The sequence below is a fragment of the Rattus rattus genome, chromosome 1, assembly GCF_011064425.1.
Source record: "Rattus rattus isolate New Zealand chromosome 1, Rrattus_CSIRO_v1, whole genome shotgun sequence".
NCBI lineage: Eukaryota > Metazoa > Chordata > Mammalia > Rodentia > Muridae > Rattus > Rattus rattus.
The window spans coordinates 248,075,547-248,102,124 of NC_046154.1; the positions used below are offsets into that span (position 1 = coordinate 248,075,547).

A 26,578-nucleotide genomic window follows, 5' to 3' on the forward strand; every position below is an offset into this window, starting at 1 on the left:
AAAGGGGGAACAAAAGTGAGGGTGAGCAATGTTGGAGAGAGAGGGTGCTTGCCAATTATTTACATGATACCGATCCTATAATAGGGCTCCCAGCCCCTGACCGCCCTACCCAACCCTAGAGGCCACTGGGCATGTCTATACAGATCTAAGGCTGGCCTACAGTCCAAGGACATGCTGGTTTCAGAGACTTTCACCTGAGGCGGATGGGGCTGAAGCCTGTGAAATTCCAGCTCTATTCCTCATCTTCTAGAGCCCAGGGTTCATCTGTAGGGAATCCCTAGAATCCATAGGCTATGGGCACAACTCTGATAGCCCTGTCCTCCAGGGGCTCATGCCCTTTCTTGTAGAGTGGGTCTCTGAAAGCCTCCATGCATGGGGGTGTTTGTGACTCTGCACACTCAGGGATCCAGAATGTAGGTATCTTAAGGCTCTTGCCTCCAACTGAGATTCCCTTTTGGATCTAAAGCCCACAGTGTTGGAGGAAGACTTTACCAGAGGGTCCTAAATGTCCTTAGAGCAGGAATGGGCCACCTCTAGCTCACATAAACTCACATATGCAGCACCCACTGATATGTCACCTGAGTGCATGGCCGGCTGAGGCCTTGCTTCTGGGGGTTCCATCACTGGGCCCTGGGGTAGGAGGTGCAGCTGTCCGCCGGCCATGTCGCTTCTGGTTACGATGAAGCAGCTGGCACTGGGTGCCACGGGGACAAACACCCCTGCGGGCAAAGTCAGGACACAGCAGTGTGTGCTTCTTCTTACACTAGGGGAAGAATAACAGTTGATAGGACTGTGGATACGAGGCTACACACCTCCGGAGAGGAGGGCCAAATACAGCCCAGTGAGAGCCCACTGACCCTGTAAGCTGCCCACCAAGTCTCAGATCTAAAGGCGGCTTGCTGGAATGATGAGGCCACCAGGCTAGAGTTGTTCCACCTGGACACGCACTGAGGGCAGGGCCAGGGCCAGCGCCTGCCTGGGGATTCCCAGAGTCTGAGGCCAGGCTACTGCTGGGGCTCTGCCTGTCTGCTCTGTCTGCTTGTCTCCACTCCAGTGGGTGTGTTTAGGGCAGAGGAAGGTGGGCGGGGCTTGAGGCCTCAGGGGACCTCATGGGATAGGGTTTGGGCTAGGAGCCCAGGCTAGCAGGGAAGGCAGGTCGGCTGAGGCCGGGCATCACTGGGTTAGGGCTGGGCCAGGCACTCGATCCATGGCACCTGTCATGGGGCTAATTATACCAGTGTAGAGGGGAGGGGGAGGGCCATGCCAGGCAGCAGGTGTCCCAGGCCAAGGCTTAGACTCAGTTCTGTCTACCAGACCATATCAGGGCCTCGAAGCCTCTGCCCAGGGTATAGTGGCAAGGCCAGCCAGGGGGAGACTCAGGGATGTTGACTGGAGCTCAGTGCACCTAAGCTCTACTCTGTAGCCCTCCTGCTACAAATCCAAAGCCTCTGCAAAGGAGGGGTTCCCTCTCCTCATAGTTCAGATAGGCACAACTTGGCAGAGAGAGCCAAGTCTAATTAATCGTGGGCATCCAAACTATACCTTCCATTGAACCAGGAAACAAGAAGCCACAGGTCAAACTGAGATACCCCCACTGAACTCATGGGATTTGCCAAGAATTAAAATCCCAAAATCAGCCATGATACCGGCGCAGCCCAAGTCATGGCTACAGAATGGAAGGCCAGCAGGAAGTAAGTCTCACAGTCTTAGAGCCACATCCTCACCGGTCTTATGACCTTCCTATTGGAATGTATCACATGAGGGAAGGGGTGTCCCTACCCTGCTTTCAATAAGTAGGACAAAGCCTGGCAGAGTGCCTCACACAGAGTGGTATATACACTTCTCCACAGGTGTCCGGCTGCAGTGAGAGGAACTGGACAGAACATGCACCCTAGAATGATTTACTCCTGTCGTGTGGGTACCCCATCTGCTCCACAAGCAGGCCCAGGCAAGGTTCCTCCCTCACAGACTCACTTATTCATTCTTAAAGGACGTGAGCTCCTATGCACCAGGCCCAGCCGGCAACCTGGGCCTTAAAACTAAGGGCAGCTTGACAGGCAGAGGGAATGGAGGCCGGGACGGCCAGCCTTGCTACCAGCATGCGTGTGAGCATGTGGCCACGTGAGCCAGCGTGGGTGTGTCCGATGTAAACAGTCACATTAGAGTGGTGCCACGTGCCCCACAGACATGCTATGTGAAAGCTGTAACAGACCACCAGAGCTTGGCTCTGAGGCAGCCTGGGCCCTACCGCTCTGTACTACGACCCACAAGCACCTAAAATGGGATGGATGTCAGCAGAGATGCACTGCAGAGGTCAAACATGACTGACCTTACAGTATGTACAATATGGAATTATATTTTCCATTGATTACATGTTAATTCTTGGATCGATTGAATGAAAAATAACTTAGTTTCTCCTCCCTTCACATTTTTTTTTTACACATGTGCATTCTTCCCTGAAAGTGTTTTAAGCTAGTCTAATACTCCTGAAAAACTCCTAAAACTCTAGGAAAAAAGTGAAGAACTTCCTTACATTATCCAAGAGCTATGATGAAAATTCTTAGGTAGCAGAGGCAGGGACCACCTCCCTCCCAGGCTGCAAAGGCCTGACCAGCAATCTAAGCGAGGACCTGGGGTTAGGCTCTCACTATTACATAAGCAGAAAAGTGAACCAAAGAAATGAGAAGGAAAGAAGTAAAACACAGCAGGAATAAAAGCCAAGAAACTCAAAAGGTGCACCTTCTCGTGACTAATAACCAGGAAGCAAGGCATGAGGACAGAAGCAATGACAGCACAGGAGTGAATCCCATCCAGATGCTGGGATGACACAGAGATATGAGGCAGGCCACAGCTCAATGGCAGAGCGTAAGCCATGTCTGTAAAGTCAATCATCTACACTAAAAAAAGAAAAGACCACCTGCCCCAGAGGCCTTGCAGGTGGCTGCTGTGTCACACGTGCATCAGTAGGTGGCAGAGAGAAGGGACATGATGTTCATGCTCTGGGTTCTGACCTCTGACATCTGAATGATTAGTAGTCTAATATTCCCTGAAAAGAATGAACCTAAGACATTTTGACACTTGGACAGGCATCCAGGACACAGAGCAAGTAGAGACTAGAAGATTCCCACCTAGGACCCTGGCTCCAGGTAGGAATGAGCTCAAGACAGATGACCTTTGCAAGGGTCACTCAGGCAGACCGAGCAAGGAGCAAACCAGTGCCATGGGGTCTGGACAGGGTGCCAGCCTGTGATGAACACCAGTCTGGTGCCACACAGGCCTGGAGGGCAAAGTGTCAAACCATTCTTAAGATGAACCCTGCCTGGAGCCATACTTCAGGAGTGGGACAGAGCACTCCTGAGACCACTCCTGAGATGACCCCAGACACTCAGAGACCCCAAGCACTGCTAAGAGGAGCAAGTAAGTGGTAGGAAATGGAAGAGAAAGAGAAACAGAAGGATGCGGGCACAATGAAGAGAGGCAGAACTGGAGATTCAAGGGTAGTGAGGAACAGCCTGATGTGAGTAGCTAGCTGGTGATGCCACCTGGGACCATAGTGGGGTGCTGTCATCAGGAGCCACATCTGGGTCCATGGTTCTGCAGCAGTAAGAGTCTGTTACCACCAAGGGCCAGACAGGCTTCCCTGCTCTGGGCTGCCAACCTGGACCATGTTGATGTCTGAGGGCTGCACAGAGCTGGCTCCACTCCTCACCTGGGCACTGTCGGAGAGCTTGCCCCGGGGGCATGAGAGCAGGTAAGCTTTCCCTGCGCCTCACTGGCTGCAGCACTTGGGAGAGTGGGCCCTGCACCTTGCCTGGGTACCACAGTAGAGCTGGCCCTGGATAGATGTGAAGGTTGTCAGTAAGCCACCCCTGAGGGTGTGAGCACAGGAGAGCTGGCCCTGCATCTCCTCCACTCCCTCACCCCTCACCATCTATGGCAGAGGAGAGCTGGCCCCAGGGTCATGAGAGTGGGAAAACTGGCTGTGTCCCTCACCAGCTGTAACATCCGGGAGAGTGGGCCCTGTACCTCGTCTGGGCAGCAGGGTAGGGCTGGCCCTGGTTGTGGGCATTGCTGGTGAGTAGGCCTTGAGGTCATGAGAGCAGGAGAGCCAGCAGGGTCAGCTCAGATACCTCTCAGGCCCAGATCCAGGGCCTTGAACTGGCCCACCCCAACATCTACCCCATCAATGGACCGCAGGAGGGCATGAGGTGGCCAGGCCTACAGATCCGAAACTAAGAATCTCCATGGCACAGGGCAGCAACAGGAGGAGTCCAAGTGAGGTTCCAGTATTTACAGTGTAGCAGAAGCCAGAAGCCTCAAACCAGACGAACCAGTCATTGCAACGAGTATTTGCAAGCAAAGAAATGTGGACAAAGACTACACTGTGGGACACACTGTGACACTACCACTTCCACGATGGGATTGTTCTTCTGTTGGGGGTGTGAAGCTGCAAGGGTGGGCACAAGGGGAGGGGGAGATGAGTGGGATTGGGGTACATGATGAAAAATTCATAAAGAACCAATAAAAAGTTAAAGGAGAGAGAGAGAGAGAGAGAGAGAGAGAGAGAGAGAGAGAGAGAGAGAGAAAACCTCATTGTTAACAAGCTTTGTGTGGCCATCAATCTGAATACACAGGTAAAATCAACAAGTTCAGAAAAATTAACAAGAAATAACAAAATTTGGATGTTCTTATTGCCATAAAGGAACTTCAATTAAGATTTAAGAAAGTTCCAACCCCAGGGGGTTTTCATTATAGTTTTCCAAGAATTTACAAGGCGATCCTATTTCAGGAACAAATCGAATTCATAGAAGTGCAGAAGAGAGAAGAACCACTCTCTATGTGGCCAGAACAATCTTGAAGAAAAGAATTTGTCATGAGGAGATCATCTGGGCCCTCACTGAGCCTCAGAAGCTGCATGAAGAGACCTAACCTACCAGGGCCTCGAGGAAATCAAACAAAACAACCAAACAAAAGGCAGAAAGCTAGTTAAAGACAGACTTGGGGATGGCAAGATGGTCCTGTGGGTAGAGCTGGCCCGGAAGCCTGACAGATTGAGTTTAACTGCTAGAACCCACAAAGGCTTGGAATGAGAGACCTAACCCATGGAGGCCATCTGACTTCAACATATATACCGTCACAAGAACAAAAACACCAGGGCTTCATGTATCCTAAGTGAAAGCTCTACAATTGAGTCACATCCCCAGCCCATTCTATTCTATTTGTAATAGTAACAGTGTCACTTTAGTGGCTGGAAAGCACAGTGATAATGGCCTATGTCCACTCTCACTGCCCTGATGCACAGACAGAACTCCCAGTGTGCCAGGGTGGGAAGTCCACCTGTGATCCAATCACTCAGCAGGCTGAGGCAGGAGACTCCTGAGTTTGAGGCTAGCAAGACTCTGCTTTCAACAAAAATATAAAAATAAAAAATAAAAAAGGAAACCAACTAGCAAATAAAACAACCCAGGGATCTTTTTAACTTGACAAAGTGGGGTTGGGGATTTAGCTCAGTGGTAGAGCGCTTGCCTAGCAAGCGCAAGGCCCTGGGTTCGGTCCCCAGCTCCAAAAAAAAAAAAAAAAAAACACAAAAACAAAAACAAAAACTTGACAAAGTGACTCTCAACTTTACATCCTGGATCAGTGGTATTACACCTGCCCAGCACAGGAAAAAGGAATGAATGAGTGAATGAAGGGAGGAAAATATACTTTTGGAAGAATGAGGGTGAATATAATGAAAACTAGCTGGTGTGGAGGCACACAACTTTAATCCCAAAATCGGGAAGCAGAGGCAGGTGGATCTCTCTGAGTTTGAGGCCAGCCTGGTCTACAGAGTATATTCCAGGACAGCCAGGATTACACAGGAAAAACTGTCTCAAAAAAATTTTTTTTTGTTTTCAAAAATATGCCAGAAAAATAAATGAAATAATATTTTTTTCAGAAAAAGAAAAACTTACATTCTACTAAGGAAATCACACAGGGTGAGTCATGCCTGTGTTCCCATCCGTCAGAAAGCTAAGGCAAGTGAGTCTGAGCAAGCCTGGGCTATGTAATAAGACCCTGTCTCAAACAAACCAAGCTGCACCAAGAGGGAAGGATGCCTAGCAGCAGGGAAGAGAGAAGGTGAGCATTCACAGTGAAGGTTCGTGCTACGATCACATCCAGGGCGCTTAGCGGCTATTCTTACAGGCCTATGTCCATGTGCTAGCAAACCTCTTCCAAGTCAGTAAGGATAAAAACCCAAAGGGAGACTATACATTTGAGCAAAAATTATCAGAAAGAAAGGTACACAGGGCTCACAAAGCAAAACAATCATCAGAGAAATACAGCTTAACAGCTCGAGAAAGCTCCCAATGCCTCCAGTGGTTGGAAGGAAATGCCAACATCTGTGAGGCTGCCCAGAGAGAAGCTGGCAAAATGCTGGCTGAGCATGTTTATGGATGACAGAGCTGGGTGCATACACCCTGCCCATTGTCCTCTGCCTGCAGCTTCCCACAATGGCTCCAGGCTGTCCTATATCCAGCTTACCCTATGGAGAATGTGCCACAGTGAGGGCCACTGCCCATTCCCCACAACTGCCCACTCTAGACTAGCACAGGCATGGCGGCAGTTTTTACTAGCAGGCAGCTTGCACTCCTGTAGCTACTGTGAAGGGTGAAAGGATAAAGATCTGTATAGAATGCTTCCCTGCAGCCAAGAACAGGCTGTCTCCACAGGCCTGTGGACAACAACTGAGCTGCCCGTACCTCTAGTTCCTGACGTCTACATCTACTAACTTTTCCTGAGACCCAGCTCGCAGTCATGGCCAGCACTCTCTCCACCAGATGGCTTGCTCATGGCCCCTATCCTCAGAGAAAGCTCTAGCCTCATTCCCACCATCTAAAATTAGAGCTGCATCCACACCTTAAAGCTCAGATGGACCCTCTGAGAGCCCTGTCGATTCTTGCTGTCCTGTCCTAGTCACAACCACTCACCCAGCCTCCTTCACCTGAAACTGGTGAATAAATGCAGTGGAAGATGGGTGGGAAGCTGAAGAAGCCCACGTGAAGTGTGTACAGATGGTGACAGAGGCTGGCAGCAGTAGGTCACATAAATGGAGCAGTAGGCCTCTCTAATGGGCTTTTGGTTTGTTCCACAAGTTCCTCCTAGCTGCTGACCAGACATGGGTACAGAGGTATCAGCAGCAAAGGAGCCACGAGTGACCACGGGATCTTTGCACACCTTTGGTAAATCTATAATGATTCCAGAGTAAAAGTTTATTCATCACGTAAGTGTCTATTGGCCCTAGGTTTGGGAGAGCAGGGAACAGCAGCAGCAGTGCGGGAAATGTACTCGAATCACAAGTACAGCCTTGAGACGGGCCCAGATTCAACCAATACTGGAGAATGCCAGAGCACCAAAGCCCACAGGGCAGGGTCTGAGTTTCACATCAGGAACAGTGCATGGGGCAAAAGGAAAACTGTGCTTCTTAGGGACTTCCAGGTTCAAGGCCATTAGATATGGATAGCTGATGAGAGTGTTTCCTGGAACCATCTACTTCCAGATGGGGCTGGGCTGTACGGTCCCTAGGAAATGAATTGATGTTCTAGAGCACATAGACTGAGGCCTTTGGCTGTGAGGGAGGTGCCAGTTTGAGTGAGCTGGACATGCGAGATCAGCAGGGTCTGAGGAAGCAGGCAGAGGGCAGTTGTGTATGTGCTGGGGAGAACAGCAAGGGGTTTAGAAGAAGAGAACCCAACAAGGACATAGGACTCTGCCAAAGGGACATCACAGGAATGACAAAGTAAAAAAGTTAGGTAGAAGAACAAGATGAGGGGAGAGGCTGTTGTTAGGTATGGCTCTGGGTTGAGGGGCAGTGTGCAGAGACATTTTGTTTATTTTTGAGGCAGGGTCTCCTGTAGCCCAGGCTGGCCTGGAACTTGCTATTGCTATGTAGCCAAGAATGACCTTCAACTTCCAGTTGACCTTCAACTTTTAAATAAGTGATTACAGACATGTACTTCCATGTATGGCAAACTCAGGGCTTCCTACCTACTGAGGCAACACCCCCAGAAGCTTCTGTCTTCGACTAAGGAGGACAGTGGACAAAGAAGACAGCAGTCAGCAGTTTTTACCCCATGTGATGATAGCGAGGAGACCTAACTGCCCTGTAGTAGAGGACACAGAACAGAAAAAACAAACAATAAACAACAACCCCTCAAATACATAGTGCAAGAAGTATAGTGAACTCCAAACTGGACAGGCTAAGAAATCATCCTAGAATGCATGATGATCAGACCTCATACAAGTTGAAGACAAAGAAAGACCCCTGAAAGCAACCAAAGAGAAATAGCATAGCCTTCTTCAAGACAAAAATGAAATAGTGCTAGGCCAGAATCTGTCTGTCTGTCTGCTTTCTGAAACAGGGTCTCACCATGTAGCCCTGTTTGTCTTGACCCTTGCTATGTAGACCAGACTGGCCTCAAACTCAGAGATCAGCCTTGATTTTTGCCTCCTGAGTATTTGGAATTAAATGCATGCTCTACTATGCCCAGCTTTCTGTCCTCTTTTGAGCTTTCTAAATTGTGTTTGAAATGAAAGTTAGAGTGTTGAGTGTGCTTTAATTTTTATTTACTTATTTTGCCTCAGGCAGGGTTCTACTATGTAGTCAAGCTTTCCACAGGCCAAAGGCGAGCCTCCTGCTCCAGCCTCTTGAGTGCTGAGATTTCATGCTTGACCCTACATATTAAATATAAATGTTACAGCTCACTAGTTTAAAAAAACAAATATTGGCAGAATGCATTTTAAAACATGACTTAGTTATCTGCTGTCTATAAAACTGAATAGACAAGCTAAAAACGCAAATATGCAAGCTGGGTGTGGTGGTGTGTACTTTTAATCCTAGCACCTGGGAAGCAGTATGAGTTCAAAGCCAGCCTGCTATAGCCAGCCAGGATTATATCAAGGCTGGTGTGTGTGTGTGTGTGTGTGTGTGTGTGTGTGTGTGTGTGTGTGTGTGTGTGTGTGTGTGTGTGTCTGTGTGTCTGTGTGTGTGTGTGTGTGTGTGTAATCTCTTGTGTAAGCAACACCTGCCAATAAAAAAGCCCAGGCAGGAAACAGGAGGTAAGACGCCGGCAGGAAGAAAGGATTCTGGAAAATAGTGAGAGGATAAGAGAGAGATTCAAGAGAGTCCCAGAGAAATGGGCATAAATCACCAAGTAGCTGAACTCAGGATAGAATAAGGAAAAGACTAGAGAGAGATCTGAGACAGCCGCAGAAAGTTGGACTACATAAAGCAGGAGGTGGATGAACTCAGGAAGACGCTGACAGAGATGCTGAGGAAGAAACTAAGGAAGAAGTGGGCCAGACTGAGAGAGACAACTAACCAAGTGGCAGACATAGAGTAGTCTGCATGGGTTAAATAAGTTATGAGCTAGTCAAGAAATGAATCAAAGCTTATGGTCTATGCATTTAATAAATAATTAGTCTCAGAGTCACTGCTGATAGAAACTAAGTGGCCAGGAAGAAAACAGTTAATTTTTTTAAAACACACACACACACACACACACACACACACACACACACGTATACATGATTAAAAATAAAATGAAAATGAAAAAAGATGTGTGGATGGGTGCACGTTGGAGAGATGGCGGTTAAGGGCACTGGCTACACCCACATAGCAGCCTACACCTGTCTGTAACTATAGTTCCAAAGGATCCAATGCCCTCTTCTGGCCTCACAGGGAGTAGCTCACAGGGAGTGGCACTAAGACACTACATGCATGCAAGCAATGCACAGACAGACAGACAAGCAAAATACTCAAGACACACACAGTAAAAACATAAAACCAGTGCTAGGTGGTGGTGGTGCATGCCTTTAATCTCAGCACTCAGGAGGCGGATCTCTGTGAGTTTGGGTCCTGCCTGGTCTACAGAGTTTAGTTCCAGGACAGCCAGAGTTACACAGAAGAAATCCAGCCTTGGGGGAAAAACATCAAACAAAAGCAAAACAAGCAACAAACAAATTTTTGATAGACACACGCACACATACATTTGATAGACACACACAGAGAGAGAGAGAGAGAGAGAGAGAGAGAGAGAGAGAGAGAGAGAGAGAGAGAGAGAGAGAGAGAAGGGGGACGGGACGGCTACAATCCAGTCTGAAAGGGAGGCTGCAGAGCGAGGAAAGCGGAGCCAGAAGGCCTTACACAATGATAAAAGGACAATCTCTAAGAGGGAGCGGCAACTCCAAGCGTGCGGCCCGCCTGGCGTGCTTGCACTTGCCTGTAATCCCAGCACTGAGAAGCAGGAGCAGAACCACTACAAGCTGGAGACGCACCTGCTCTAAATAGTGAGTTCTAGTCCTACACGACATCCTGTTTCAACAAGCCCAGCCTAATAAAGTAAAACTCAAAAGGCAAATGTACCAAACAAAAGAGCTTTTTCTTAAAAACAAAACACTTACTTCATGTGTATTAGTGTTTTGCCTAAATGTATGTATGTGTATGATGTGTATGCTTAGTGCCTGCAGAGGTCAGAAAAACAGCAGATCCACTGGAACTGGAATTACCAATGATCATGAGCCAACATGTGGGTGCTGGGAATCAAACCCAGGTCCTCCAAAGGAGCAGCAAGTGCTCTTATCTGCTGAGCCATCTCTCCAGCCTTATAAAAGAGCTACATGGGAACTACAGAGATGGCTGGTGTGGTAAAGCGCTTGCAGTAGAAGCTGAAGAACCTGAGAGTTTGGTCCTAAAACTTACATATAAAGCTGGGCACAACAACATGCTTATAATCTCAGTGACAGGAAGGCAGAGACGGGATGATCCCTAGGGTTTACAGATGTGCTCCAGTTTCAGTGAAAGGCCCTGTGTGGTGGTTTCAAAGAAAACGGCCCCCCATAAGCTCAAAGGGAGCGGCACTATTAGGAGGTGTGGCCTTGTTGGAGAAGGTGTGGCCTTATAGAAATAAGTGTGGTGTTGGAGAAAGTATGTCAGGGAGTTGGGCTTTGAGGTCTCAGATGCTCAATCCAGGCTCAGTGTGGCATTTACTTCTACTGCCTGTGGATCGAGATGTAGAACCCTCAGCTCCTTCTCCTGCACGATGTCTGCCTGCGCTTCACCATGCTTCCTGCCATGATGATAATGGTCTAAACCACTAAAACTGTTTTCCATTATATGAAATGTTTTCCATTGTAAGAATTTCTGTAGTCATGGTGTCTCTTCACAGCAACAGAAACTAAGACATCTTGTCTTAAAAACTAAAGAGCAACCAAGGAAGACACCCAATGTCACTCTCTGGCCTTTACATACATATGCACACATGTGAACTCATGCCAGAACACACACACACACATGCATATGTGTATACACAGCAACCACAACAAAATTGACTGACACGAAGGAGAGATGAACTTGATACAAAGGGCTAAGGACAGTCAATCGGCAGAATGCTTGCCTATTATGCACAATGCCCCAGGTTTTGGTCTCCCATGCCACATAACTCAGGCAAGGGGACACATACCTGTAATCACAACCCTTTGAATATAGAGCCAGGAAGATCAAATGTTCAAGACCATCCTTAGCTACATACTGAGTTAGAAGTCTAGTTGGGCTACAAGACACCCTGTTTCAAAAAAAGAAAGGAAAGGAAAGAGAAAGAGAAAGCTAGACAAAAACTCAGAAAGGATTCAATACAGAACTCAAAATATCTTTAGGACCAGCAAGACAATTCAGTGGGTGAAGGAGCTTGATGGTACAAGCCTGGCCACTTAATAAACATACACGATACAGTCGTACATACGTACACATACAATAATAACAAATTTTCAAAAAAAACTTTCAACAGCAAAATCTACTATGCAATCACAGAATGTTTTATCCAACAAAAGAACAAGACATATTCCCCCAGGCACCACAGCACCTCCTTTTTCCTTACATGGTGATGTTTGTTGAGGCCTAATGTTCTCACAGAACAAGAGAAAACTGGCATTTGTGGTCTAGGATGTTTTGAAGCACAGCTGAGACAAACTGTAGTTTCATCATTGGAAAACAAATAGGTTTGAAGTTTGAATTTAGTCTTGGCTACATAGTTAGATTTTTGTCTCAAAAAAAAAAAAAATCCAGTATAAAATACACAAGGAACATAAGGACATAAATGGACAATGTGTCTGAGACTACAGGTGAATTGCAAGTTACTTCTAACTCAAGGTCAGCAAAATAAGCCATGTGTTTTGGTCAGAAACCAGCAGGTAAGAAGGGAAGGTAGGTCCTGGGGCTTACACTTTCTCATCCTGTTCTAACAGAAAAAAATGCAAGACAGCTCATTCCCTGAGCTACAAAAACAGGCCCCAAAAGCCAGGCTGTGGTGGGGCATGCCTTTGATCCCAGCACTTGGGAGGCAAAAGCAGGCAAGTCTCTGTGAGTTTGAGGCCAGCTTTGGTCTACAGACTGAGTTCCAAGACAGCCAGGATGAAATAGAGAAACTCTGCCTTGAAAAAAACAAAAACAAAAACCAAAACTGAAACCAATCAAGGAAACAAGCCCAAAGAAACACAAATAGTTGGGGATATAAGGTTACTTAGAGTAGAGCATTTAACTAGCATGGGTCTGAGTCCAAGCTGGATAAAGGATGGGGCAGGGAGGAATACTAAAATTATACAGAGTATATTCTTTACTATGGGGGCATTGAATCAAGGCCAGAAAGACAACAAGAAACATTTCTAGAATCCTGAAAACTGAGCAGTACACATCTAAATAACCACGGGTCAGAAAGCGGCAGCACAGAGACAGGCAGCCCTGCGTGAGAGCACAGCAGGACAGCGCTGGGGACACAGCTAACCAAATATACTTAGACAAAGGGAAAACTCAAGCACCTAGAGGAGGAAAAGGGCAAAATAAATGCCAAGCAAGCAGAAATAAAAATGAAAAGAACAAAAAGCAGTGAAACTGAAAAGGGAAGAAAGCCCCAACAGAACGGTTCAATGAGCCAGAGCGGTTATGTGGAAGCCTAGGGGATCAGCAAACTCCAGCCACACAGGTGAGAAGGAAACACACTAAGTTTAGGAAAGGGGCACTCATTAGACCTGGACACCACAAACAGAACTAGAAAACACTTCAATCACACACATTTGACAACTTTGATGAAACTAGTCCATTTCTAGAAACACTTTCACTGACATTGACTCTCACACAGCACTGAGTAAAAATACCTCCCCAGGGAAAGCCTGCGACTGCAGACTGTAGGCCCCACTGGTGAGCTCTACTACATCATTTAACAAAGAATCAGCACTAATTTTTCTCGAACTTTCCTAACTGGCAAGAAGGACATATCTAAACTTCTCCCATAAGGTCAGCTTTACCTAGAAACCACCACATCACACTTCAACAGAAGCCCATGGCCAGCAGCACGCCCAGTGGCAGAAAATAGGAAGAGGGCTCCCCTGGTACCACCTTGACTCCACAGGATTGACTTTCCAGCCGGAACAACCAGGCAAAGAAAAGAAACAAAAAGCCTTTTGATTGAAATGGGAGCAGTAATATTTTGTCTGCCTTCAGATGATAGATCTTCTGCTTCAAAAATCCTAAGGAACCCATAAAAAATATTAGCGTTAACAAATGAATTCACAACATGCCGTGGGGAAGATGCCCTGTTTATAGAAATATGAAGTCGTCCAGTCACCATGGAACCCAGTTTGGCAGGTCTACAAAAAGACAAATATAGGATTGACATGTGATCCAGCAAGGAAGTAAAAGCAGATATTGTATGCCAGTGTCCGTTATAGCATCGTGCATAGTGGCCAAAAGGTGGCACTAACTCATGTCTATTTACAGATGTGCAGGGATGAACAGAGGGCCTGCCCACATGTGATGGAATATTATTTGGCCACAAAAAGGAATGAAGTTAATATATATAACAACATGAACCCTGAAAACACTATGCTGAGAAAGAAAAAGAACCTACATGCCAGACACGGGAACACATACTGCCCGAGTTTATCATGGAGAATGCCCAGACAAGGCTGCCAGAAGCTGGGGATAGGGAGGGAAGGTTGCTGCCGCTTACTGTATTTACAGCCTTTCAGTCTGAAGTGCTGAGAAGGGCCTGACAATATTCCACAGTGGTGGTGAATGCAGACCTCTGTGAAGAGTTATTTACTTTTGAGATGGACCTTGCTCTGTCACCGTGGCTGGCCTAGAACTCAGTATGTAGATCAGACTAGGCATAAATGTGTATTGATCTTCCCAAGTCTACACCCCAAGTGCTGATTCACTATTATAAATCTAATTAATCAATGACAATTGTTGCCTTAGGAATGGATAAAATAGCGAGCCTTGCTATGTGTGTTATAGCACAGACTTGTTTGGGGTTCTGGGATTCACACCCAGGGCCTTGCTAATGCTAGGCAGACTCTTTACTATGGAGTTACATCCTAGCTCTGTTTCATTTCATGCCATAATTAAAAAACAAGACACAACGAACCGTGAATGACGAGGGCTCATTTCTGTGGTGAAGTGCTTGTAGTGTGCATGAAGGCCTAGGCTCAATCCTAAGCACTGAAAAGAAACAAAATATACCAAAGGCCATGACACCGAAACAAGTGGGCGCGCTGTGTGAGTTACAGGTCAATGAAGCTGTGCTTTCCGCTAAGGGACAGGAAGACAGGTTAGAATGTCATTTGAAATACATGCTCACTACATAAAGACGCACTGAGTGCAGGCCTCATGAGATAAGCAAATCAACAACAGCGCGTCCCCAGGGTGTGTGGCAGCCTTCACTAGAGATGGTCAGCTACCATATGGCTCTTTCACCAGCACGTGTAGGAGTTAGAACCCACAAGAGGAAACATCCCTAGTGTCATGACCTACGCAGGGTCATGGCTGCAAGTGGCAGTGCAAGCTGGACTGGGGTCCGACCCCTCTTACCCACAGTCACCTGACAGCTAGTGGAGTCAGCAGTACCAAACATGGTTGCTCACTACGATCATGGCTGAAGATAAGCCCTTCAACAGACTCGGCATACAGACTATGGGGAAAATGGAAGGGCTGCACACAAAGTAAGGCTCTGGGCTGACTGAAGGCAGAGACAACAATGGGCAGGGAAACCAAGGATGCTGTGGGAGGACTTGGTGCCTCAGTAGCCATGAGTGTTGGGGATGGATTAGTGCAGGTGGGAACCCAACTCTCTGTCCCGGGGCCTGAGCACATGCAGGGGATGACGGAACAGGAGGCACTGACTGGAGAGTGGGGAGCCGAGTGGCAGGTTCAGCAGGAAGTGGAAGAACCTAGGACACACATTCTGTCTACACGCATGCACATACAAATAGAAGGATGGTGCCCAAAGGCCCACACATACCAAATGCACAGGTAAACATTATACAGAAAACAGATTAACAGATTCGCATGCCCTGGAGCACGCGCACACAGCACACTCATGATCCAAGGAGAGCCACGGCGAAGCAAAGCTGGCACCACACCCAGCTGAGTGATGAAAGTGTGCCCTAGGTCACAACCAGGGGCAGGAAGAAGTGACACAGTGCCACCCTTGCCACTTTCTACTACAGTGAAACCCTGACCATGACAGTGAAAGGCACACTACAAAACAGGCAGCAACCTGCAGTTACCAATCTGTCCACAAGTCCAAGAGGGTTGGCTGCCAGCTGGCAGAGGCTACCCTCTGAGTGGTAGGACCTGGAACAGCCCCGTGGTCCCCAGAAAGGGAAGGGGCAGAGACTTACTCCCAGCTAAATTATTCAAAAGGAAAGGGAACGTGCCTCTTTAACAAGCCCTGGCTTTATGAAGCAAGGTTAACAGTTTCACTTGATTCAGTGGAATATTATAAACTCTCCAGGGCCCATTTGAGGACTTCTACTTCAGGCGCAAGGTGACGACTCAGCACTTTTTATATTATTTAGAGAATAAAATTAACCCTCACAGGCCCAGACTGCTGCCTCCCCTCCCGCTGGATCTGGCCTGCTCAGCGCTTTCCCCCATATATAATTACAAGCTGCTATCCATCATGCAGCAGGGACGCAGCGCTGACACGCCGAAAGGGACGCAGTAAGCACTTCCACTAATAGAAGCAGGACTTAAATATCGCTCTGATATCTTCATTTAAATTGAAATATTTTACAATAATCAGCTGCAGCCTCCATGGGGTCTTGCCCCTCACCTGGGCCAGCACCTAAAAGTGCCCCTGCCAGGGCCTGCCAGTCCACACCTCCCCGGAAGGGCTTCCTTGCCAGGGATCAGTGCCCTTCAAGGTGACCTAACAGCTCCTGTCATGCTATGGTATCAGTGGCAATACTGAAGCATCAGTGAGCTCAAGGAAGTCATTTCTTGTGTCCCTGGAAGGGAGTCTCGAGCCACTTTGTTGGGGGGCAGGATAAAAGACAGAAAGCATCAAAGAGCTCAAGCAACTTTATGCCCAGGTATGATGGGGCACATACACTGTGCTTCTGCTGCCCCCTGTGGTGTGAAGCTCCTAACAGAGAGCTATCCCGTGCCACAGGGTTTGAGGGATAGGGGCTGGCCTTGCACTTAAATACCCTACACTGGCTGTTAGCCTTGATTTCACTTCACTGGCAAAGTGAGGTTGGGGACAGGAAAGACAGCAAAAGCGTTTTCCATAGGTCCTCGAGTGCTATGTCATGGCTCTACTGTAGGGTACTAGGGGCTAAAGGACACTCTCCAAGAGTACTTAGCCATGTTTAGGCCCACCTCAGGCATAGAGCCTCAGTATGAGCAGCTGAGGTATAAGAAGCATGGAGAAGAGGGTTAGGCTCCTGGGGCTCTTCTGAAGATGTGCAGTTGGTAAGATCTGCTGGCTCAGCTATAGAGTTTCCTGTAAGAGCAGGGAGGTAGGCCTGAGCTGCTTGGGCAGCCGAGTGAGTAGTCTTGTGCATCTAGGAGAGGGCAGCATGCCAGCTTCCCAGGCATATGGTGGCAGCCCTCCTGACCATTCCCTAACCCTTAACTCCATATTGGGTATGTATCTCCAATGGGTAATGGAATCCAGCCCTAGCCTCTTGGATAGAGGATAGCTGCCCTCTATCAAAGGTGAGATGGAAGTGAGAGATGTACACACACGCGCACACGCACACACACAGCATCAGGCAGCCACCTCAGTCCTATAGAGCTTCTAACATTTGACATCTGCTTCAGTCACTACTAGCCTTAACCCTCAGCGGTCTCCTTGGGTTTGGCTGTCTGAGCCACTATATCTCTCTCATAACTCCTTGTTGCCCCTGCAAGAGACCCTGGGATACTGTGGCCCTGGGGGACTCTGGGCAGTTTGGTGCACCTCTCAGTCCTTTGTGAGATGGATGGAATTACAGTGACCACCTCAAAGCTGAGCAAGACTACAGAAGCCAATGCAGAAGGAGGCACAGTTTATCAATCTGTCCCATGCCAACGGCAGACCTCACCTTCGCACCCAGTGGGCAATAGCCTTTGAGGAAGTCACCGCAGACTTCGGCCTTGCGGGACACATACACGTGGCTGTAGGGGCAATTGCTGTTGCTGCAGATCCCCTTCAGAAAGTAGGAGCACACAGGCATCTGTGGGGAGAGGGGAAGAGAAGTGAGCACCCAAAGGTACTTTGTACCATACTCACTTTACAAGTGAAAATCCCACAACTTGTAGGCCCTTGAGAGGGTCCCACACCTGGATAACAGCCACCCAGAATCTGCTGGAGATCATCACCCCGGCCCTCCTGAGGGAGAAATGAACACAGAGCTGAGTGTAACGGCACACACCTTTAATCCCAACACTTGCAAGGCAGAGACAGGTGAACCTCTGAGTTCCAGACCCACCTGGTCTCCTCAGCAAGCGCTAAGCTAGCCAGGGCTGCATAGTGAGATTTCAGTGCATGGAAGGTGGATGGGAGTGACAAAAAGAAAAAGAAAAAAGAAAAAAGAAAAAGAAAGAAAAACCCCACAAGAAATGAACACACATGCCAGCCAGCAGCAGCTGGAGGCCAGGGAGCCACCTCCCCATAGCAGACCTCCACTTCCCTCATCTGCTCTAACTTTATACAAATGAAGAGCTAAGCAGTCTGTAGCCGTGACTTTTTCCAAGGTGTGCTATTCTCTACATGTGAGCACAGGAAACAGGGCTCCTAGCCACCGATCCATAGGGGCTCTGGGAACTGTGCCTACTACCTACTTGGGGCATAGTTGAAGCTGGACATCCAGTACACCAGACTAGGTACTGGCCACTTGGTAGCACTAAGGCCTAACCTGTCAGTAGGTTGGGTCCTGGAGCAGGCAGTCTGGACGCACCCTAGCAGCTGTGGTAGACAGGCCTGGGCAAGCAACTCGGCCCAGGAACTAGATATACCCTGCTCCTTTCTCAGAAGAGAACTCCAGCAGCCCTGGTGACTGCTGGCCACAGTTGCATGTGGCCTAGAAGGGGAAGAAGGGCAACCCAAGATGAGCAAAACCTGTAACACAGGACCTGGATTGAGACCACCCACAGTAGAAACTACCTCTGAATTTTCCAGGCAACTTTGTTCCTTCCCTTCCTGTGGGACATCCACCAGCCCTCCCTGGACTGATTGGAGAATGGCATTGTCACTGTCCTGGCCCAGCATGTCCTCCTCCGCTGCAGGCAGTCACTTACACCACACACTGCACACCTCAGCCTTCTGACAGGCAGTCCACATTTGGACTAGCAATGGGTCTGAGGAGTGCTTCCCTGTCCCAAGGAGCCCGTGGACTTTAAAAGTCACTTTTCTGGGGCAAGGTGGGAGGGGAAGGCAGGAGCCTATCTGAGGCCAAGGAAAGAAGAGGCTGGGGCAGCAGTCCTGGAGTAGAGAGAGGAGGGGAAATCGAAGAAACAAAGGGTGATTTACTGAGCAAGAGTTTATTTTTAATTGTCTTTTAACTGCAGCCACAGAGGGGAGAGGGGCTGGGGGCCCCGTTTGGGCTGGTGCTGGAGAAGCTATAGACAATTCCCTTAATGTGGTTTTTGATATAGAGCCCAAATTAGCTCTAATAAAAAGGGATAATAAAGCCAACTCTTGCACCAAACAGAGCTCCTCCTGGCTGTCAGAGCGGGGCCGTTACCAAGAGGAAACTGCGTTCTCATTTCAATTAACCTTGTTTGCACCCCGCCACGTCCACACAAATAACAATAACATTAATTCAGGGCGCTGGTGCGGCCCACACATTAGACAGCTTGGAGTGCGCACGGGCTTTGGAGCTGGCGCTTAATGAACCTGAAACTCGACGTGAATTTCCAAATTGCTCACGACAGAGTTTCGAAGCTCGATTAGGGAGAAAAATGCTGATTCTTTCCAAGCTTCTCAAGGGGAAAAGCTGTCGGAGCAGCAGCAGACCTCACCCACCCGGCTCCTCTGCACTGCGGCCCTAGCCCCAGGCCCTTCCTCACACTCATAGCCATCTTCTCAGAGGGCAGTGGGTATAAGGAAGGTCAAGTGGTCTGTGGCTAGCACTGGGCCCTGACTGCAGTGCTCTCAGGCTTTCCAGGCTGGGCACACCTGCACGTGGCAATCATGGCTATGCTGCCATGCTCTCCCGACCATTATGCCATCCATGGCAGGAGCTGGTTGAGACCTTGGCCCCATACTCTAGGAGCATCTATTAGGCTTCCCTCCCCTGTGCCTGCGGTGGAGCTGGGAAGCAGTGTGGTACCAATGCAGGACCTGGGGCAATGGTGACAGAAAAAAGTAGACTCTTGAGTGTGGTATGCTGGGACCCAGGCCTGGTGCTACTTCCAGCTGAGGAAGAGGCAACATAACACAGCCAGGACATGGGAATGAGCAGGGAGTTGGAGGAGCACATGAGGTAGGAGCCACTAACTCAAGACCCAGGAAAACTACACAGCGCAATCTGCCTGGAGGCTGGCTGGCATGCTGTCTGGAAGAGAGGGCCTGCGGACCACACAACACTCACCTTTTCCTTGGACACATGATGAGAGAAAGGGCAGGACCCATCTGTCTTCTTGCACGTGCCTCGGACAAATCTGCAGCATGGGATAGGGTTTGGGGAGGGCTGGTAGCAGGTTCTGCCACAACACCCCCTCCCCCCAAGTTGTCAGGAAAGTAGGACAGGGCACCTGGTGCACACGGCCACCTTCTCAGGGTCATGGATGTAGGGGCAGCATTCGCCACGGTTACATCTGCCAAAGCGGTTGTAATACATGCAGTACTCTCTTTTCTTCTCTTTCTTCTGCTTCGCCTGCCGGATGATAGCCAGACTCCGCTGGATGGCCCGGCTATACACAGGGAGAGGTTTGTAAGCCCATAAGTGGGCAGGGAAGCCCTTACCTTCCCAGCCTCAAGGGACGCACCTGGCCAAGGAACGACTGCTGATGGTGGCAGGGTCCAGGCGTCCTATAGAGAAAAGGAACAGGCCACATCAGGCCACAGGCCAACTGTAACCCTTACCTACCCTTCCCTGGCTGGCTCACACCTTCTTCCTATCAACCCATCTTGGCAAAGAGTTCTGAACCCCCAGCGCTTAGCCCAGGCATAGATGCTTCCTCCAGGAGCCCTCCCTGAGGGCCAAAGTAGCAAGAGTGGGGCCCTGTGTATGGCTTATGTCAAAGGTGGGCAGCCTTGGATGCCAGGACAAGGACTAGAACAGTCTGCCAGCCCCTGATGTCTTCAACCAGCTAGGCTCCCTAAGATCAATGTGTTGCTTACTGGTTCCCTACTGGCTTCCCAACTTCCTGCTCCCCTCAGTGTCCAGGTGGCTCATGGGGCAGGTTCTTGGACTGAGGTAGTGGCTGGCCCATGGAAATGTTTCTAGGCTCTATCCTTGGCCTGGCTACCAAGGAGGCCACTGTGCAAATGACAAAGGGTGATGGCACCTCACTTTGTCAAGCCTGGGAAAGAAACAGAAAGGGCGGCTTATATCAGGGTAAAAAAGATGGACCAGGATATACAGGAGAAAAATTGGTTTTAGACTTAGAGGGAGAAGAGAAGAGGAAAGAGAAGAGAGGGAGAAGGAAGAGGGGGGAAAAACAGGAAACAAAGGAAGACGGTAGAAGAATGGGAGGAAGAGGGAAAGGATGATGATGGGGAAACAAAACAGGAGGAGGAGAGGGAGGAGGGAGAGGGGAAGGATGATGATGGGGAAACAAAACAGGAGGAGGAGAGGGAGGAGGGAGAGGGGAAGGATGATGATGGGGAAACAAAACAGGAGGAGGAAAGGGAGGAGGGAGAGGGGAAGGAGAGGGAGGAGGAAGAGGAGAAGGAGAGGGGGAAAGGGACAGAAGAACAAGAAGAAGAGGAGAAGATTGAAAAGAGAAGGGGATGAGGGAAGGAGAGGAGAAAGACACAGCACAGTGGCTGCAGACAAGGGTGTCAGGGTCTGAGGTGTCCGTGTGGCGTGAAGAAGACAATGGTATGGGGATGAGGATCCCTGAGAACTTCCAGGGATCCACAGGGAGGGGGATGCCCAGGCTCACCGTACAGCTTTGCCCACTTCTTAAAGACACAGGCCAACCCCAGGATCACAGGGCAGGCAGGGGAGGACCTGCTCAGGATGGCTTCCCTGGTTCCTCAAATACGCACATGACCCTTCCCAGACCAGATCCAATTTCCTACAGAGCAGCTGCTGAAATGAATACAGCACTAAGAGGCACAAATGACATCATTCAGAAATTCTGAGGACCTGAGGTGATGACAAAGCCATCTAGGTTTTAAAAGGGGATGTTCTAAAGCACCTGAAGCCACAGAACCAGGCCCTGCTCCTCCATGAGAACATGTGATCGGCTCCAGAGCTGCACTCCTCAGTCTACCCCAGATCCACTGCAGCCCTTCACGCCTCACTGGTTGAAAACTCAGACCCTCTCCCCTGGAAACCCTGGAAGCTACTTGGCTCTAAGAGCTCCTCACACTCTTTTAACATCCTCCCTAGGCAGGGCTAGGTGTTCTGCTGAACTTTGATACCTTAGGAACTTTGGGCCTAAGACAAGACCAGACTTACTAGGGAAATCTGCCCGCTGCTAGAAGTACCTGGGGTATCTGCTTAAATGAACTACGAGTCTGGATAGTGCCCTCCTGGGATTTTATGAGATTCTTTGGCCAGAGGACAATTGTCCTATACTTAATCTCGGTGCCCTTGAGTTTGAAAAGAGCATCTGTGGGGTCCCAGTGGGAAGCAGAGACCCTGTTGAATAACTATGCCAGCTCAGGCAGTTGGGGCATGGATGTAGGTAGGTACAGGGAGCTGAGGGCACAGGAAAGACTACAGGGTCTGAGGAGGAAGCAGCAAGGAGAAAGGAAGGAAGACCAGGCTTTTAGGGCATATAGAGGCAAAGCATTTAAGGTGGCCTCTATTTCCAGTGAAGGACACCTGTCCTCAGGGTGGCAGTGGAGTACTGTCTAGGTGGCACAGACACACACTCACACCTGCCAGTCTTTGTAACCAGTGACGTGCAATGTGATAGTCTGTCAATGAGCACTGGCTCCCGGGCTGTCGCCCAGCCTACTGGTGGCACTGGCACCATCTGCTCCCAGACAGGGACACGCGGGCATCACGTGCCACCTGTCAGGACCTGGTAGGGAGCAGCTTTCTCCTCTTTCCACTTTCTGCCTTTAAAAACACATCAGCGTGGGGTTCACGGTGGGAGTTTGACAAGGATAGGAGGCACCTTTCCAAACGCTTTGCAGTGTTAAAAATGCACATAAAGTAGCTGGCTTGAAAAGAAGCAGCCAGAGGTGCAAAAGGCATAGCCCTGACCTGGGAGCACAAGCTGCTGCTTCTGCTGTGCACTCTGGAGCACTTTCACTTCCTGGAGCTTCCCAAAATAAATACTGGCTCCCTCCAGCTCCACCCTCACTTAGTGCCCTGTCTGTTCTCTGGTCCTCAAAGGGAGCTCATCTTTCTGAGAGGTCAAAGCCTCCTTAGCATGTGGCTACCACTCTGGCAGAGCCCCTCAGGCAAACAACGGACCAAGCTCAGGTATTTGCTTGAGTTCCATTGCAGAGCTGACTAGTTGCTCCCAGGAGGTTAAAGCAAGGGCCTCCCGAAGCTCAGGTCTGCTTGGCTGACATTCTGCCAGGTCCAGGCAGGGCACATCCAACAAAAGCACAGAGCTGCAGTCTTGGAAAGAAAACCAAAATGGCAGGGGAACTGTCAGTAGGAACGGCATATGAGCAGGTTCTCCATGACCCAGCAGTTCTGCCCCCCTGGAGCGCAGCTGACAAGGCTTCCTTCCCTGCATGTCCCTCTATATAACCTCCTGGCACCCAGGCAGGGCAAAAAAAATAGCTACAGAGGGCTAGGTCTGGTGGTACACGTTTTTAATCCCAGGACTCAGGAGGCAGAGGCAGGTGGATCTCTGTGAGTCTGAGGCATGAGTTCCAGGGCCTCCAGATCTATATAATAGAAGGACCTATCTCAAAAAACAAACAAAAGAAAAAGTTACAGATACCTCATTTGCTCAGGAACATGTAGGTAGCTAGTCAGCAGCGAAAAAAATACAGATCACACACCTGCCTCTCTTTGGCCTGAGAACCCAGGAGTCCCTCAAGAATCCAGGGTTAGCCTGAGACTAGACTTCTTTACGTCCCTCACTGAAGGAGCTGACAGGCTCTTTGTGCCCTCAGCAAGTCCAGCCAACCAAGGACACAGGTCCCAGGCCAAATTACAGGGCAAGGGTGCAGGAACTGAGCCATCTGAATAGCAGGTAAACCTCAGAAGGTGGGCTAAACCTCAGAAAGTCAAGAAAGCCATGGCTAATGCTGACTCTGTCCTTAAGGGGCTGGAGGGGGGCCAGGAGAGGAGTCAGTGCCCCATCCCTCCTGTGAAGGGTTGTACTTTCTTGTTGAAGTCAAAGGTTTGCTGACACTAGGGAAGGAAATTTATTTCTTTAATTATGACTACTGTAAGTGGGCCAGTCAGCGGTAGTACACAGTTGGGAGCAATATACCTTCTTCACTGTGGGGTGGGGGGTCATATGGAGGGGTTGTCTGGGCATCAGGTGCTATTCAGCCCACAGATCATCTCCCCTGGCTCAGAAGGAAGGGTGTGGTTTTGCCAGGCTGTGTGTCTCTTATCCCATTCCAAGGAGGGAAAAGCCAAGCCCCAGAAGGGTCCCAGAGTGGCTGCCAAGGCTTGGTTAGGCTGGAAAGTCGGGGACCGTGATAGTCTTGACTGCAGCAGGTTGAGGCCTTGGCAGAGCAGGGACAGGAGTAGAGATAACGGTAGAGAGGCCCACTGGGACTCCCAGCCTGCTCTTATCACGTTCCCTTAGGTAACTGGTTGAATGGAGGCAGGCTCTGGGCAGATGCTCGGGTATTGGGGAACACGGCTCCAAGGGCTCATGGGAACACAGGTTCCTTCATAGCTAGGTCTATAGCAAAAAAAGGGGCAAACAGACAGACCCAGAAGAACTGCTCACAGCACAATGATGTGGATGCTCTGAGTGTGGAAGACAGAAGGACAGAGTCAACAGAACTCAGCACTGGCCCCTGGGTCACAGGAGCAGACAGCTTCCCAGTAAGAAGTAAGAGGGAAGCAGCCCAGCCCTCTTTGTAGCTTAGAACCCAGTGAAGGACATGACTACGAGGGGCCAAACCCAGCACTGCCACCTGCCCTCCAGAATTCACATCTCTCGTCTCCACCTGCCCAGACGAGGGAGGCAAGAAGCTCAGGTGGCTAGTGTAGCCCCAGGCCCTAGGCCAATCCAGCCTGACACAGTTTAAATCAAGATGCAGCACAAGATAGCCAGTCCCAGTATCTGAGGACAGGATCATACGGCAGTCACTATGGTGGTCACTACAGGGAGAGAGATGAGAGGGCTTATTTCCCAGCTCAAGGTTCTTCCTAACCCAAGCCTGGTGCTTAGGAAGCTAGAGTACGAGGCAGGGTAAAGTCACAGGCACAGGGAGACCACAGTGGGTACTGGTACGGAGGTAGAGACCCAAGGGCATGTCAGAGTCAGGGCAGGAGCCCAGGTTACTACCACAGCTCTCAAGTCAGTCTATCAGCCCCACCCCACCTCCATCCCCCAAAGAATACACCCAAGGGATACACCACAGTTGCCATGTTCCCAGAGAACAGCACCTGGAAACACCTTTCCTCAAGAGCAGCTCTCAAGCACAGCCTGGCAGGGACAGAGAAGCCGGCTGCCCCAAATGGAATGCGTTTCCTGCCCTGGGCACTGCTGTCTCCCGGGTTGAGCCTTTCTCCTTTCAGCCCCTCTGGTGAGCAAACAGGACTACTGGGCACAGCTGAGCCTCTGCGATCCCATAGCAATCCACAATCTTGCCATATTTTTTGATGGGCAAAAAAAGAGGGTAAAATTGGACTGAAACCAAAATACTTTTCTAGTTGATTTGTACAATAAGCACATCCAAAGCATTTCCTTCTCCTCAGCCTGTCCCCAGGCTGCAGGGGGCTTGCAGCAGTGGTGGTGCCTGCCTCCAGATGCAGTTGGTGAGGCATCACCAATGTGATTAAGGGTGCCATGGCCCCAGGTGTTCGCTCACCCGGGCATGTTTACCATACCTGGTCCATCCTTTGTCCAAAAGCAAAACACAGGCGCTCCTGCATCGTCTCCCATAGAAAATCTAGGGCTGCTCAGCCAAGCAAGAGGCAAGCGCCATTCTGACTCCCAGGGGGCACTAGGGTTGCAGGGCCTCCAAACACTGCCCCACTCTGGCTGCCCCTTCAGTTTCATAAGGGAACGCTCCTAAAGCCCTGTGTCTATCCAGTTCTCTGGGTCTATCTGTTCTTTAGCTGAGACGTTCCAGGGCCCTGGCCTCATGCTCCTTACATGGTTATGCCCACAGCTGAGAGCTTCAGGGTAAAACCAAGGTCCAGAGAAAAGAAACACTAACATTTGGTGTCTACTCCACCCCTCACCCCACCCCCTTACTCTTCACCATCCCAGCTCACTCACCTGTACGGAGGAGGGCCCTGTTGCTGTCACTGGGCCTGCTGGAGGTCTTGGAGAGCTTGTTGGCAGACACCTTGTACAGAACCCCTCCAATGCATCGGTAGCCTTTGTTACGCCATCGAGGGGAACCAGGTGGTGCTTTCCCTCCCCCAGTGATTGTTGGACGAAGGCGGTTCAGCACTAGAGACCTACAGAGACAACAAACTGTTTATCAGACACGGCCCAGAATAAGCTCTAGAGCTGGTAGTCAGGGCTAAACCCAGCCTGAAGCACTTGCTGTATGGCTGTATTGTAGTTGGGAGTGGCTGGGGGGGGGGTCTTTGGTCCAACTGTTGCCAAGAGACTTCTGCCCCTATCCCTCTCATAGAGACACTTCTGTAGCAGTAGCCAAGGAATTCCAAAGCACAGTATTATACAAGCTGGCTAGGAAATCATGAGCTCCCAAAGGGCCCCAGAGGGAATGGAGTCTTCCAACACACTCTGTCCTTGGAGACTGTCTCCTAGCCTGGCCACTAGTGAGGATCCCTATACTGGGGAGGTTCCCTGGGCACAAAAGAAGGCAGATGTCTGGGCACCTATATTTTGAAAAGTTGTGCAGGGTCCTGGCCCCAACACCAGTATATGACACCTATTTGGGCTTCTGCCAAGGTTGGTGCAGACCCTGCCCCAGGACGAGAGATGCCATGGGACCAACAGGGACTACTGTTCATTATGCCCTTCTCTTTA

The 26,578-nt window shown here is 49.6% G+C and overlaps 1 protein-coding gene and 1 non-coding gene across 2 annotated transcripts in view; one reads left to right on the forward strand and one right to left on the reverse strand.

Annotated features, from left to right (window-relative positions):
- LOC116912820 (zinc finger CCCH domain-containing protein 3-like) overlaps positions 1-26,578 on the reverse strand; it is a 38,809-nt gene continuing 12,231 nt past the window's right edge. The window contains exons 2-7 of the mRNA XM_032916998.1: positions 25,856-26,040; positions 20,291-20,333; positions 20,057-20,215; positions 19,894-19,963; positions 17,404-17,535; positions 1-763 (exon numbers count right to left, since the gene is read on the reverse strand). Coding sequence (XP_032772889.1) covers positions 575-763; positions 17,404-17,535; positions 19,894-19,963; positions 20,057-20,142 — 477 coding nt within the window. The 5' untranslated portion in view covers positions 20,143-20,215; positions 20,291-20,333; positions 25,856-26,040 and the 3' untranslated portion in view covers positions 1-574. The remainder of the gene's footprint in view (positions 764-17,403; positions 17,536-19,893; positions 19,964-20,056; positions 20,216-20,290; positions 20,334-25,855; positions 26,041-26,578) is intronic.
- On the forward strand, positions 2,917-3,044 carry LOC116890561. The gene has a single exon (XR_004386732.1). It is a non-coding gene; the product is annotated as a small nucleolar RNA SNORA17 (small nucleolar RNA).